The sequence below is a fragment of the Ylistrum balloti genome, unplaced genomic scaffold, assembly GCF_031769215.1.
Source record: "Ylistrum balloti isolate Yb309-2 unplaced genomic scaffold, AGI_CSIRO_Ybal_v1 Utg370444, whole genome shotgun sequence".
NCBI lineage: Eukaryota > Metazoa > Mollusca > Bivalvia > Pectinida > Pectinidae > Ylistrum > Ylistrum balloti.
Window position 1 is genome coordinate 513,833 of NW_026782296.1, and position 12,584 is coordinate 526,416.

A 12,584-nucleotide genomic window follows, 5' to 3' on the forward strand; every position below is an offset into this window, starting at 1 on the left:
CCCCCCCCCCAAAAAAAAAAAACAACAAAAAAACATCACATTGTAATTAACAACATTTATGTAAACAATAAATCTGGCGAGTTTTTTAATCAAACTTTACAAATGCACCAGCTACGTTAGCCAGCATTTTGTACAATGAACCACGAGTTGCTTCCCTTGAATCAAGATGTCTGCGCCCATAGACAACATCGGTCAACGTGACTGATCAAATAGGCATATCAAAACGCTACTTATCATGTATAAAGCGGGTAATGACAGTGACTGCAGAAGCCTTGATGGGGACTTGGTAACAGAACTTGGCGTATCTGTGTTGTCGAAAAACGGGAAAACAGCGGTGGAAAAGGCCAAATTTTATAACGATAGACTCTCTCTAATAAGGTTTGTAGACGGACTGGTTATTTTTTATTGTCGACTCAAGATACACCTATACATTGCATACATGCATTTGCATATATTTGATTCTAAAATAGTAGGCGTGGAAGAGGACAACATGCCTTGCATCGTGCGCCTAAATTGTTCAGCAATTCACGGTTATATCACAAAGAAATTCACCGAAGAAGAGATACAATAAGATTTCTCCTCAACATCACGAAAAGATGTTTTTTAAAGAGTTCCTCTCATCTTTAAATGGAGAGAGGGATTTTTAAATGTTTACTCCACCATGACATGTTCCACTTATCAAGTCAATTAATATCATTTGCCTTGAGGAGGGGCAGAGGAAGGATGATTAAACTTGAGATATGTTTTGAAAATTACACGTGTGTAAGAAGAAACGTCTTATATATGACCAAAAAATACTTTGAAACTAAATTACTTAATGTATTTTAGATTTATGTATTTATTTTAATGGGTATTTAACACTGATCAGAATGAGATGTTGTGTGTTTGTATACCATAACTGAAAAAAGAGGGGGCAGATGTGGCTTATACATTGTGTTAAATGCCACTACTGTAATTACTATGGTAATTCCAAATCTACAATCACAGGATTTTAAGTTTAGCAAATTGCTGCCTTTTATTCGTAAAGATGAAGAGGACTAATATATACTAATTCTCCATAGATTGTTTTTATTAATTTGAACAACAATAATGTATATGCATCATGTTTGCATTATGTCAGATTAAAGCGATATTATTTCACAAAGTTAATTATCAAGACAACTGCACAGCTAAAGACTATTTGGTAGCTATGTTTCTGAGAGCAGCAAGTATGTACAACAAAAATGATCAAGCTTTATAGTTTATAATAGATTGCATATTCATACAGAGCACAAGGTAATTAGAATTTCAGTAATGTGTAAACCAGTTTACTTCATGCATCTACTTATATTGTGAGTTACTTGTAGTTTCAAATTAAGTGGTAGAGATGACTTGTTCCAACTGCTTTTGTCACAATTGATTGTGTTTTAACAACTCAGTCAGGAAACTAAGAGATTTAAAACAATGCTTAAGCATACATGAGAATAAGATATGTAAATCTGTTTTCTTATTTAGAGAAGCGGTATTGAACACACTTTGTACCTTGACAAGAGAGACAACTGAAACATTACATTGTGTGGATGCTATAGCAGGTACAGGTATGTCAGATTGTACAGAACATCAGATGTTCATCTTGGTTTAAAAGGGGCTAGTCCAGTTTCTGTACAAAGATGAAAGACATAGATAAGTATCGAAATTGACATAGCAGCCAGTTGAAAGTTTATGCAGCTTTTGTACTGAATTGTCGATTGTAACCCAGAAAATATAGAACTAGTAGCTTCCTACTGATTTTACAAGGAAGAATATCCTTTAGCTCAATTGAGTGTCAAGTACCAGTGTAGTAGACTAGATAGTGCTGGATTCAATCCTCAGCGGAGGCATTGAAGTACTGGTATTATGTTGGTGTCCATGTATTGACCCAGAAATATTGACAAAAATCTTATTCTTGCTCTCACAAGCCTTGACTCCTCCTCCCTCAAGTTCTGGGTGGGAAGAAGGTTAACCTGGTACACTAGTAAGCCAACGATGTCAGAATATATAAAAGGAAAATGCAGTAGGTATTCTGGAATACAAATCAAAAACCTCGCAACTCAAATGGATCCTTTACCAGTGGAACAATCTGCACATAGTAGCAGTCACTCCAATCCTAATATAACTGCCACATTCTGCCTTCCTTCAATGATCCTTTGACCCAGAAGACATATAAAAACCTATATCACACTGGATACTACATGCATCTAACAAATTAAGCTGGAATGGTAGTTAAAAAACCGAGAAGCCATCACAGGTGAAACATGTAGGCCAGAAATCTTCAATAAATTTTGAAATTACCATTCCAGCTTGTTGTGGACTACCTCTCACATTCTTCTACTACTTCTGTATTTGGGTAGGACACCCGGCATACCATTAGGTATCCAGGCTCGAGATGAATGAACACTAAACCAGCTTGAACTTTACCAGCGTTGACTCTCTCTTTACCTTAATAAATTAAGATTTGAACCTAAGAACCTCATGACTGATTATAGCTAAGATACCTTGTCAGTGAGTCTTATTATGTTCCATTCAACACAGAGAGAATAATTAAATCCAGTTTGTTAGATTTATTTATGATTTTGGTCGTTTTATGGTATAAATCTGTCATCAGATATCTTTGGTAATTTGGAGTGGTTATATCTCTTTCTTTCACAATATGTTTTTGACCGGCTATCTTCCCATTAGCTGTAATACAGTGATAAAGTTGACGTGGTCCCATTCTCGGCTGTTGTTTCAGGAGTAACAGGCCTTCAGTGGAAGGTAAGGTTGAAGAATTTAGTACATGTTACAATAGCGGAAAAAGATCATATCAATGAAGTACAAAGTAACTGTGAGAGGAACGGAATCTCCAATGTGTCCTTGCTTCTAGATACGAAACGCGTCCCAGGGGACCCCATGGAGTCCCAAAAGGACAGAGAGGTTCACACTTGTCAATGTACAGCTCCAGTACTCCTCAACATGGAAGCGTTTGACTTTGTGTGAGTATGACTTAAATAATTTGATCAGTTCAACATTTAGATAATATTGGTTTAAAGTCAATGGTCAGTTTCAACCAATAACTTGTAGTTTTTATTGTTGCCTTATGTCCTATCAAGAGCCAGGGTCGTTTGAAGACATGAAAGGTTCTGGTGATGGAGGAAAATCAGAGTTCCCAAAGAAAAACCACCAACCTGCAGCAAGTACCTAGCGACTGCCTCATGTAGGCTTTGAACCTGCGATCCAAAGGTGGAGGTCTAGTGATGATGTGATAACGATGATAAGATATGAATGATTTTTTATTTATGATAGAAAAATTTCAGCTCTGCCTTCCTTTACTAAATATTTCTCAATTCATTATTAGGTACCTCCATCCCTACAATCATATAGCCTGTCACATTGACGCAGCCGTGGCGAATATACGTAATAATGGTGTTCTGTGCCTGGTGTCTTCAGATTCAACACATCAATTTACTCGTTCAGCTGTCTCTGTTAGACGCCACTTTGGGGCCACAGTCACCAAGACAGAATATCTCAAAGAACTAGCAGCGAGGGTTATCGTTAGTTCTATAGCCAGGTGGGTAAAGGTACCGGAATGTTTTTATCTTGCCTGATTTTAATTCATTACCGAAAAAAAAACTTGTAAAAAGGGTTACCTGTGTTTACTGATTATGATCTGTGATGAGTTTATTCCATACTCCATATTCTTGATGGTAGATTAATTTTCTGATGGCTGGCTATTTATTATAGGTCAAAATCACATGCCATCAGCATGATAGCAAAAATCCATTGTCATGTCAATATTAAGTCTGCCTTGGATGGTTATTGACTGCTTACAAACATACAGTACTGTGATGGAAAGGTCATGTAATGGTTGAATATCAAAAGATTTCAAGTGAGTGATGATATTTTTCGTTGTGAGACAGGGCTGCAGCCAAGTGTAACAAAGGAGTGAAGGTTCTGTATGTGCTGTTCGTGGAGGAATTTTTCTTAGTAGCAGTGAAGGTGATAAGGGGTCCAAAGTATGCAGACAGTTGTACTGAAGAAATAAGAAATCTGTTGCACTGTCAGATGTGTGAGGAACGTGTCTTCTACCCATTCACCAACACTCCTACAGGTAGGTATATACAGCTTACACCTCTGTTAGGTTTGTTTTACATAATTAACAAAATTAATAATTTAACCCGTGGAGAGGTCCCTTGACTTCTCTTGTAGATTTCAATGATAAAAAGCAGAAATTTGTGTTTCACTGGGTTTTGTGCTATATGATTGAAAAAGTTGTATTACATATTTAGGAACAGGTCTATTGGTGATAAAAGTTTTAAAACTGGACCATGTGGCCGTGATGGGTATCAGATTTCCTAAAACTATTGTTGGGAAAACATGTGCAATTGAATCCTAAAGCAGGTTTAAACTGTCTCATGGCTAACTTTACGTTGAATTATAGTAATGGTACATCTGTAAAGGTTTTTACAATTGGTTTTTATTTCAGAACAACCCTATAGTCTACTGCCCTGTAGGTGTCAGGACAACACTCCTGGTAAAACAGCACTGGTGCTTGGACCAATGTGGTAGGTGATTGATGAGAGAAATGTATTGTAATAAACCCAGGAGGAGTCATAGTGATAGAGATAATTAAAGGTAGACAATGGCAGCCATAGCGAGAGGTGTGTTATCTCAGACATAGGGAGCCATAGTGAAATAAATGTTGATATTAGACAAGGGGAGCCGTAGGGACAGAAATGTTGATGCTAGACAAGGGGAACAGTAGTATCAGAAATGATGATCTTAGACAAAGTTTGCCATGGTGATAGAGATGTTTTATGTTAGTCATTTAAACAATCATTTGTTACCAGATGGGGTGTATAGTTGATAGAAAGCCAATCCAGGTGGAAGATAAATAGAATGGTACCTGTTAGTATTGAAAAACAAACAAGATAGAAATATTAAAGAGGTCATTGTTATTTTTTTCAGGTCAGGAGAATTGTTCAATTCTGAATTGCTCAGTAAAAACTTGGCTGCTGCTAAGGATGAACAATTTTCTAAAAAGCTTCACAATATATGGGCAGTCATGCTGGACGAGGTGCGATGTGTACAATGTATAGCTACATCTGAAAATGAAAGTGAAAGTAGCCTAACAGAACCTTGTACAAAACGACAAAAGTTGGCAGATTCAGGAATTTCACGAGTGTTGGCAGAATGTATGAGTGACCTGGAACATATGCCACCATTCTATTACAACATTCTACGACGGAAATGGAAAGGAATTAATGTACCAAAGTAAGATAAATCGATGTAAAGTGTGACTTTCTATCATTTTAAGAATTCACAGATATGTTTTAGGTGTTTTGTAGAAGATTTTACTGCAGATACTTATCTCTATCTCTTTGTATCAATTTTTTATGTTACTCTTTTGTTGTGTTTGTAGGTATCCCGTTCTGATAGATCTCCTACGTAAGGAAGGTCATCGGGCATCTCGTACACATTTTGACTTTGGTTGTATTCGTACAAGTGCCGATCTGGCTGATCTCACACTGATACTGTCAAAATACTGTCAACAAACACAACAGTGTACTAATGTGTGATCAGAGCTGTCAACAACCACAACAGTGTACTAATGTGTGATCAGAGCTGTCAACAACCACAACAGTGTACTAATGTGTGATCAGAGCTGTCAACAACCACAACAGTGCACTAATGTGTGATCAGGACTGTCAACAAACACAACAGTGTACTAATGTGTGATCAGGGCTGTCAACAACCACAACAGTGTACTAATGTGTGATCAGGGCTGTCAACAACCACAACAGTGTACTAATGTGTGATCAGGGCTGTCAACAACCACAACAGTGTACTAATGTGTGATCAGGACTGTCAACAAACACAACAGTGTACTAATGTGTGATCAGGGCTGTCAACAACCACAACAGTGTACTAATGTGTGATCAGGGCTGTCAACAAACACAACAGTGTACTAACGTGTGATCAGAGCTGTCAACAAACACAACAGTGTACTGAGGTGTAACCATGACTCTCAACAAAAGAGCAGTGTACTTGTAGTGTGATGGGATAGGAGTTAAAGCATCTGTTGTATTTAGCAGTGTGTTCAAGGAATCTTGATTATTATTATCAGACATCACATCATTGCATTAGGATATCATATATTAAATTGAGTTTTATTTTACTTTAGACTTGTCTTGATTATTCTTATGGTCATTTCCTAGATCGAGTGTGTCATGACAGATACAAGGCAAAAGAGAGTTAAACGATGATATATGGAGATAACATCCAATGGATTGGTAGTTGACAGAGAAGTAAATATGGACTCTCTATCAAACAGTCTTCAAGGGAGATATTTCCCTAAACTTGCAATATCCAACTCATTTAAAGACCTTGGTTTATTGGGGACATTACATCATGACAACTGTGCAATGTACAGAGAAAATACACTATTTTGAACCTACTTTTATTTACATTACCTCATACTAGTATGGTAGGTTTGTTTGCTTTCTTTTCAATTTTCCTGTCACAAGCTAGGGTCATTTTTGGAATGTGGCCTTATTGTAGTCACTTGGGGCTACTTCTTCAGACAACAGGAGGCCTAGGCCCATCACTACTTTGTGTATAGTGTCTTGCACTTGGACACAATTCTAACAGTACAGGATAGTCCATGATCTCAGTTTTCTGAAAACAAACATGAATCTGTCCCGTCCACTGTTTTAACCGTACACATCGTACCTTCACCTGAGGGTGTCGGATGCTTTCCCAACTGACATATCATGACAGATTTGTAATTGGATCGATTCATTCATATACACACTTCTGCTTAATCACTCTTAACCTACAAAGTCTCTTTAGTCATTCCTCAGATGGTTGTGGCTGTATTGGGACCCAGAAGGAACCTGTTACCAGATAAGCTCATTACATCTATAATGTTACTCACGAAAAGAAAAAAAACGAATACAAGTATCTGTAATTTATATAGTTTAATGTTATAGCTGAACACATTAAGCACATGCAATACAAAAGCATTTAACTGTAGGACAGATCCATAAAAAATATACATGTATAATTAGATAATGCAGATCTACAGGAGGGAGATGATATTTTTACATACAAATGATGAAAAAAAATCCCAAGTGTTTGTACATAACTTTGCGTGAATAGTTAAAATTGTTGTGCATGCTATAAAAGTGCAAGTTTTATAAGAACATATCTGTTTATACAAAGTGTTTTAGCTAAGTAATGTCTACATAAAAACTGGTGAAACAATACTATATTTTGAATAAGAAATAATGCTGAAACTTACTGTTCCAACTATATAATTGCCAATGGGTCAGAGACTACAATCACTGTCAATGTTAACCCTCTATAGATGCATTTGTCATGATGATCTTGTGTAGAGCAATTTTATCATTTTCTATTATAACTGGGGTAAAATCAGGAAATTTGATCACTTTTTTTTTTAATTTGGGGTCTAAGTAACAGTTTATATTTTATTTTTACATCTGGAACATTTTACATGTCAACTCCAAAGTATCTTTTTTTAAAATTTTATTTCCCCTTTTTTCACAGATTCTGGGATTTCGGAGCCAAACTAGTTTGTGTATAGGCCTATTGGTGTTACTAATATCTGATTTTCAAATTTTCCTCTAGTTCACTGAATGAGCTTGACTAAAATTGTTCTGTTGACCTGTCAGTATTTTTGGTAGTAGGTTTCATCAATTTGAGGAAATTATTAGTGATTTATCATCGGAGGATATGGAATACCAAGAAGTTGGATCCAATACCTGAAATCACTGTAAATCTTGGAGATTGAATTTGTGGTTGATGAAGTCTTCTCTCAGGCTATAAGCACATGCATGGGACTTGTCTGCTTGTTTTTATATAGACTTAATTTATCACAAAAGATTAAAAAAAATCCCTTGATATCACCACAAGATATATTGATGATGCCTTGTTCTTAAATAACAGGATATTATCAGAGACACGACAGATGTTTACTTGAAAGATTGAATTACAACGCAATCATTATGGACAGCTTTTTGCCAAACTGTCTGTAAACATGATGATTTTAATTTTACTATTGTGAATCATCCGTTTTGAGATCGTAGCTGAAGCAGAAAGCTTTCCACCCCAAAATATACCTGATCGTATAACCTTTGTACTTTTTCAATGGTTTACATGTAAACCTTTCCTTTGCCCCAGTTTCATCGATGAGTATGAATTATGGATTTGTCTTATGAGATGAATATACAATGACTTAAGGCTGTATGTGGTTATGAAGTATTCTTTGATCGTGCACTGTTGTTGCTGTGAATTATTTATATTAAATGATGGGATATAGAGTATAGATGTTTGCCTTACAAACAACCATAAGACAGACAAATGGAAATTTATCAACGCCTTGAAATGATGACCATATGCACTTTAAAGGATGTTGAGGTAAATCACCTGTCTTTCTGTGCCGAGATTGATAAATCAACTCAAATCCCTACTGTCCAACCTGTAGATTTCAACTTCTCCTTTACAATACCTGTGTGTGCTCTTCGTGGCTTTTATTAATATGTGATTTCAACTTTTGTGTGGTAACTTCTTTACCTCGTACTCGATGTAGTGCAGCCTGACAATTTGTTGTTAATTTGGAAGATAGTCTTACATATAAGTTTGAGGATACGATATTGTTGTATGCAAGGAGAACATCACCGGTACAGGGGCTCGGTTTCGGGATTTTGAGTAATGCATGATGTTCGAAACACAGCCCCCATTAAATTGCATAATTTGCCACAAAAAATAAAATATTATTTCCATGTTTAAAAGAACACTAGCACCAAACTATTGACTTCACAAAGGACAAAGCTAATGTTATTCAAAAGTGTAAAATGCGACTGCCCCATCCTGATGGACGAACACCAGGTTATTTCCATACGTCACCAACCGTCGTGCATTATCAAGAAGGGGTACATCGTCCACCTGCTGAATGACGTCACCAGAAAAGGAAAGTGCGATTAGCTTCCGGAATTTTGAATTAAGGACTAGGACGAGTTGATGAGATTCCAGGACCTCAACACACTGTGGATCCTGTAGTTGTACTTGCTCGTTTCCGGAAAACATTTTGTACATACCGTTATCAGCGTTGACGAGGATGACACTACGTGTGTCTAGATCACACACGACCATGGTCCCATCGTCTGTCACTGATATGTTCCGTGGATATGTAAATAATGGTTTTCCAAAAGAATCGCTCTGGAAGGACCGTAATACAACACCAGTTGTGGTTAAAATGTCGATACTTGGTCCTCCATATGGAGGACAAATTCCACAAATAAAATTGTCGTCTCTGGCAAAATAGGTTATACTAGCATAACTTGCTGCCACGTTTAGTTTACCAACCACCTGTATCTGTGAAGAGCTTCGACCACGTCCTATGAATGCTAGGATTTTCTCTTTGGGTGCAGCAACAACACAGCGACCGACAGAGTAAGAGGTGATATCCCATGGCTGGAAGGATTGACATGCCACTACTTGCTCAATTCGACGATTGTCTTTTGTAATTACCTTTAGATTATTGTTCCATTTATCTGCAAGTATAAATCTACGTCCAATAACCGCAATACCGATAATTCTTGGCGTTCGTGAGTCGCCTTCTGCCTTGGAATCCAACATGGACTGATACTGTACATTGCTTATTTTCTGTGTGATTTGTGACATGACTCTTTCCTGTGGAACTAGAACACCCACTTTCGGGATTGTCATAGCAACAGGTGGGGGTCTCCTGAATGGTCTTACTGATGTTTGTAGACCTGGCAGTGGTGGTGCTGATGGTTTTGGCCTGCGATATCGCCTTGGTGCTGGGACATCTATTTCTACTAGATCTGGGGAATACGGAGGAGGTGGACCAATATCACTCGGAATTTTTCGTGGACTTTTTGAACGGGACTGAAAACCTCGGGAAGGAGGTTTCAACCCTCTGTTTTCTGAATGATGTCTATCCCCAGAATATGGCGACAATCCTCGAGTCCTTCCTCGCCTCTCTGTCTGTGTAATACCAGGAGACCTGTTATTATCAGACCGCCTTGTGCGTTCTCTTAAATCAGACTGATTTTCAACATGGTTTCTCTGTTGATCTTCTGTACTGGACACTCTGTTTCTTTGATCACGTGATGAACTTTGGCTTCCCGAATGGGAAACAACTGGATTTTCAAATACGGCTGGAATGGGGATGGAATGGCAGCTATTTAAAAGTTCAATCTTCACCAAGTCACACTCTGTCAACATATCTTCGAGGTCCGTGTTAATCATGAACCTCAGGTCCAAATCTTTTGTGGAGGCGCTAGATAAATCTTGCATAATTGACTTATAATCTGTGATGTTATTCATCATGTGTGTCTTCATGCTCACACTGTCTGCATGTGAAAGAACATCGCCGGTGTTTTTGACAATATCTGCGAGGATATCCTTACGCTGTTGGAGTGATGCCAGCAGTGACGATGTAACAATAAGACGCTGGAGAATGTAGTGTGTTTCTTTTTTAATGAGGTCGTCCAAGTGGGATAGAGCTTTTTGCTCCTGCTCTTGTAGGTAGTGTGTCACTTTCTCCAGAAGTTCCGCATAATATGCGTGTACCTTTTCCTTAGTCTCTTCTTTGGACGTGACTAAAACCCGTTCCTTGGGTTGCAACGCAGACTCAATACTGCACAACTCCACTGTTACTTGACCCAACAAATATTTTAATGTCTCATTTTTCTGCGCATCAACCTGTTGTAGTGTATCTGGATTACCCTGAATGTCTAGTACCTGACAGTTCGCATTTGGTTGATGTTCAAAGCGACAGTCTCCACATAGGCCTACAGCACACTGCATACAGAGATATGGTGCTGTTATACCCGGATGTATCGAACATTCCAACTGATGAGTAGTTCTGGTCTCCGATGCCGGTTGATTGACACCATCACAAAGTTTCTGAATGAACACATCCTCGGGCAGTTGGAAGGAATCTGTGATATCTACGACATCGTCTTCACCTGTGTTATCATACTGACAGACAGGACAAGGGAACGATGACTTGCCTGTGAAGGAACACATGTAGTTGGCAATACAAGTGGCACAGAAGGAGTGCTGACATTGCAGCTTTTTGGCGAATCTTTTTGTGTTCCGACATATTGGACAAGTTATCAAAGCTCTTACTGCCTCTCCTTCCATCTGTCTACAAAAAATTAATTCACAAACATGTCAAAACGATGCAAATATGAAAATGATTTTCAAAAATTCAATTTATAGTGTTTATGTAAAATTGATTTAAAGACTGACATATATAACCGGTATCCATACACAACACATCAACAAGCAATTTAATTGCATTTTAATTCTAGGTTAATGGAGACAGCAAAATCTTGATCATTTTATTGTGCACATATTTCACAAGAAAACTTCCTTCCTTTCACTAGGACATGTGAATATGTCATAAACTGACGGTTTTGATTAATAAAACATTTTAATTTGTCAATAACAGGAATGCAAAGACGAACATTCTTTCTATAGGCCTATTCCCTTTAAGGTGTCTTCGTTGAGTGTGAAGTTTACCAAATGTCAATTTGACCCCTCTGAAATGTCTATTAATGTGCTATAATTGCTAGAAATGGTTAGTTTTTACATAGGCTAACAAATTAGTTGGACCTTTTGATAACTTATTATTTTAACAGATTTACATAAAAAAAAAAAAAGATTATGAATATCTGCAAAAGTCTGTAAATATATTCAACGCAATGCTTTAAATAAACGTTTAAATTGCCGAACAGACCAGCTCATCCCCTCAATTGCATGGGCATGAAATGATAATAAAACTCACCCGGAAATATTACAATATACCTGCATAATAATAGTAACATGATACACCCCGATGTCAACAGGTCAACAAAAGGTCATTTACGGTTGTAATTTATGTATAAGAAGTTGTTTTGTTTGCGTCCTGTACATCATATAAACACATTTCAATACCTGACATTTCATATATTTACATTTACATATGTAGCCAGTGACCTATTTATGGTCGACAGGTATCGTCACGTAGGATTTGGTCCATCAACAGAGAACATGCTGGGATGCTACACAATGTAAATAATTCAAATTTGAGATATCAGTGTATTGTGTTAATATCTATTCATATTTATTATATATGATGAATACTGTGTAACAGACTTACCTGTTCAGGTGTTAAACTCGATGGCGGCGCGCCTTCAATTATATGGAAAGGCCAGTTGTTTCAAACCACACCCACAATAGTAAAAGTAGCAATACAATAACAGACATTGTCAAACCATTTCAGATATGAACTAATGAGATTACAAAACTAGGGAATAACTAGACGAATTCTAAGTACTTTTGCATCCTGGACTGTGACTATCTTAACAGGGATTCGTCAAATGCCGAGAAGTATTGACCAGAATAATTGAGAGCGCATGTTCTTTTTTCATCATTTATTCCATAAAATGCTTCATCTAAACCTGGTCAGTGTTTTAATTGTTGCTAAGAACAACACCTTCTGCTCATCCAACGTGGCCGGTCATTGGCCGATCGATTCAATGAGTTAATGTAAG

The 12,584-nt window shown here is 37.4% G+C and overlaps 2 protein-coding genes across 2 annotated transcripts; one reads left to right on the forward strand and one right to left on the reverse strand.

Annotated features, from left to right (window-relative positions):
* Positions 1-228: 228 nt before the first annotated feature.
* Positions 229-6,138, forward strand: LOC132554790 (TRMT1-like protein). The gene is made up of 8 exons (XM_060219103.1): positions 229-378; positions 1,495-1,577; positions 2,750-2,990; positions 3,353-3,565; positions 3,915-4,105; positions 4,481-4,559; positions 4,963-5,268; positions 5,417-6,138. Exons 1-8 carry the CDS (start codon positions 236-238, stop codon positions 5,571-5,573), a joined length of 1,413 nt encoding a protein of 470 aa, XP_060075086.1. The 5' UTR covers positions 229-235; the 3' UTR covers positions 5,574-6,138.
* Positions 6,139-8,853: 2,715 nt separating this feature from the next.
* Positions 8,854-11,190, reverse strand: LOC132554774 (RING finger protein nhl-1-like). The gene has a single exon (XM_060219085.1). It carries the CDS (start codon positions 11,188-11,190, stop codon positions 8,854-8,856), a length of 2,337 nt encoding a protein of 778 aa, XP_060075068.1.
* Between the last annotated feature and the right edge of the window lie 1,394 nt (positions 11,191-12,584).

What these genes read in the sequence shown, in the direction of transcription:
- LOC132554790 (XM_060219103.1), top strand. Translation starts at nt 236, where the DNA reads ATGTATAAAGCGGGTAATGACAGTGACTGCAGAAGCCTTGATGGGGAC. An exon ending in GGATGCTATAGCAGGTACAG is followed by an intron (nt 1,578 to 2,749) that starts GTATGTCAGATT and finishes CTGTTGTTTCAG; the next exon opens with GAGTAACAGGCCTTCAGTGG. An exon ending in ATCGTTAGTTCTATAGCCAG is followed by an intron (nt 3,566 to 3,914) that starts GTGGGTAAAGGT and finishes GTTGTGAGACAG; the next exon opens with GGCTGCAGCCAAGTGTAACA.
- LOC132554774 (XM_060219085.1), bottom strand. Translation starts at nt 11,190, where the DNA reads ATGGAAGGAGAGGCAGTAAGAGCTTTGATAACTTGTCCAATATGTCGG.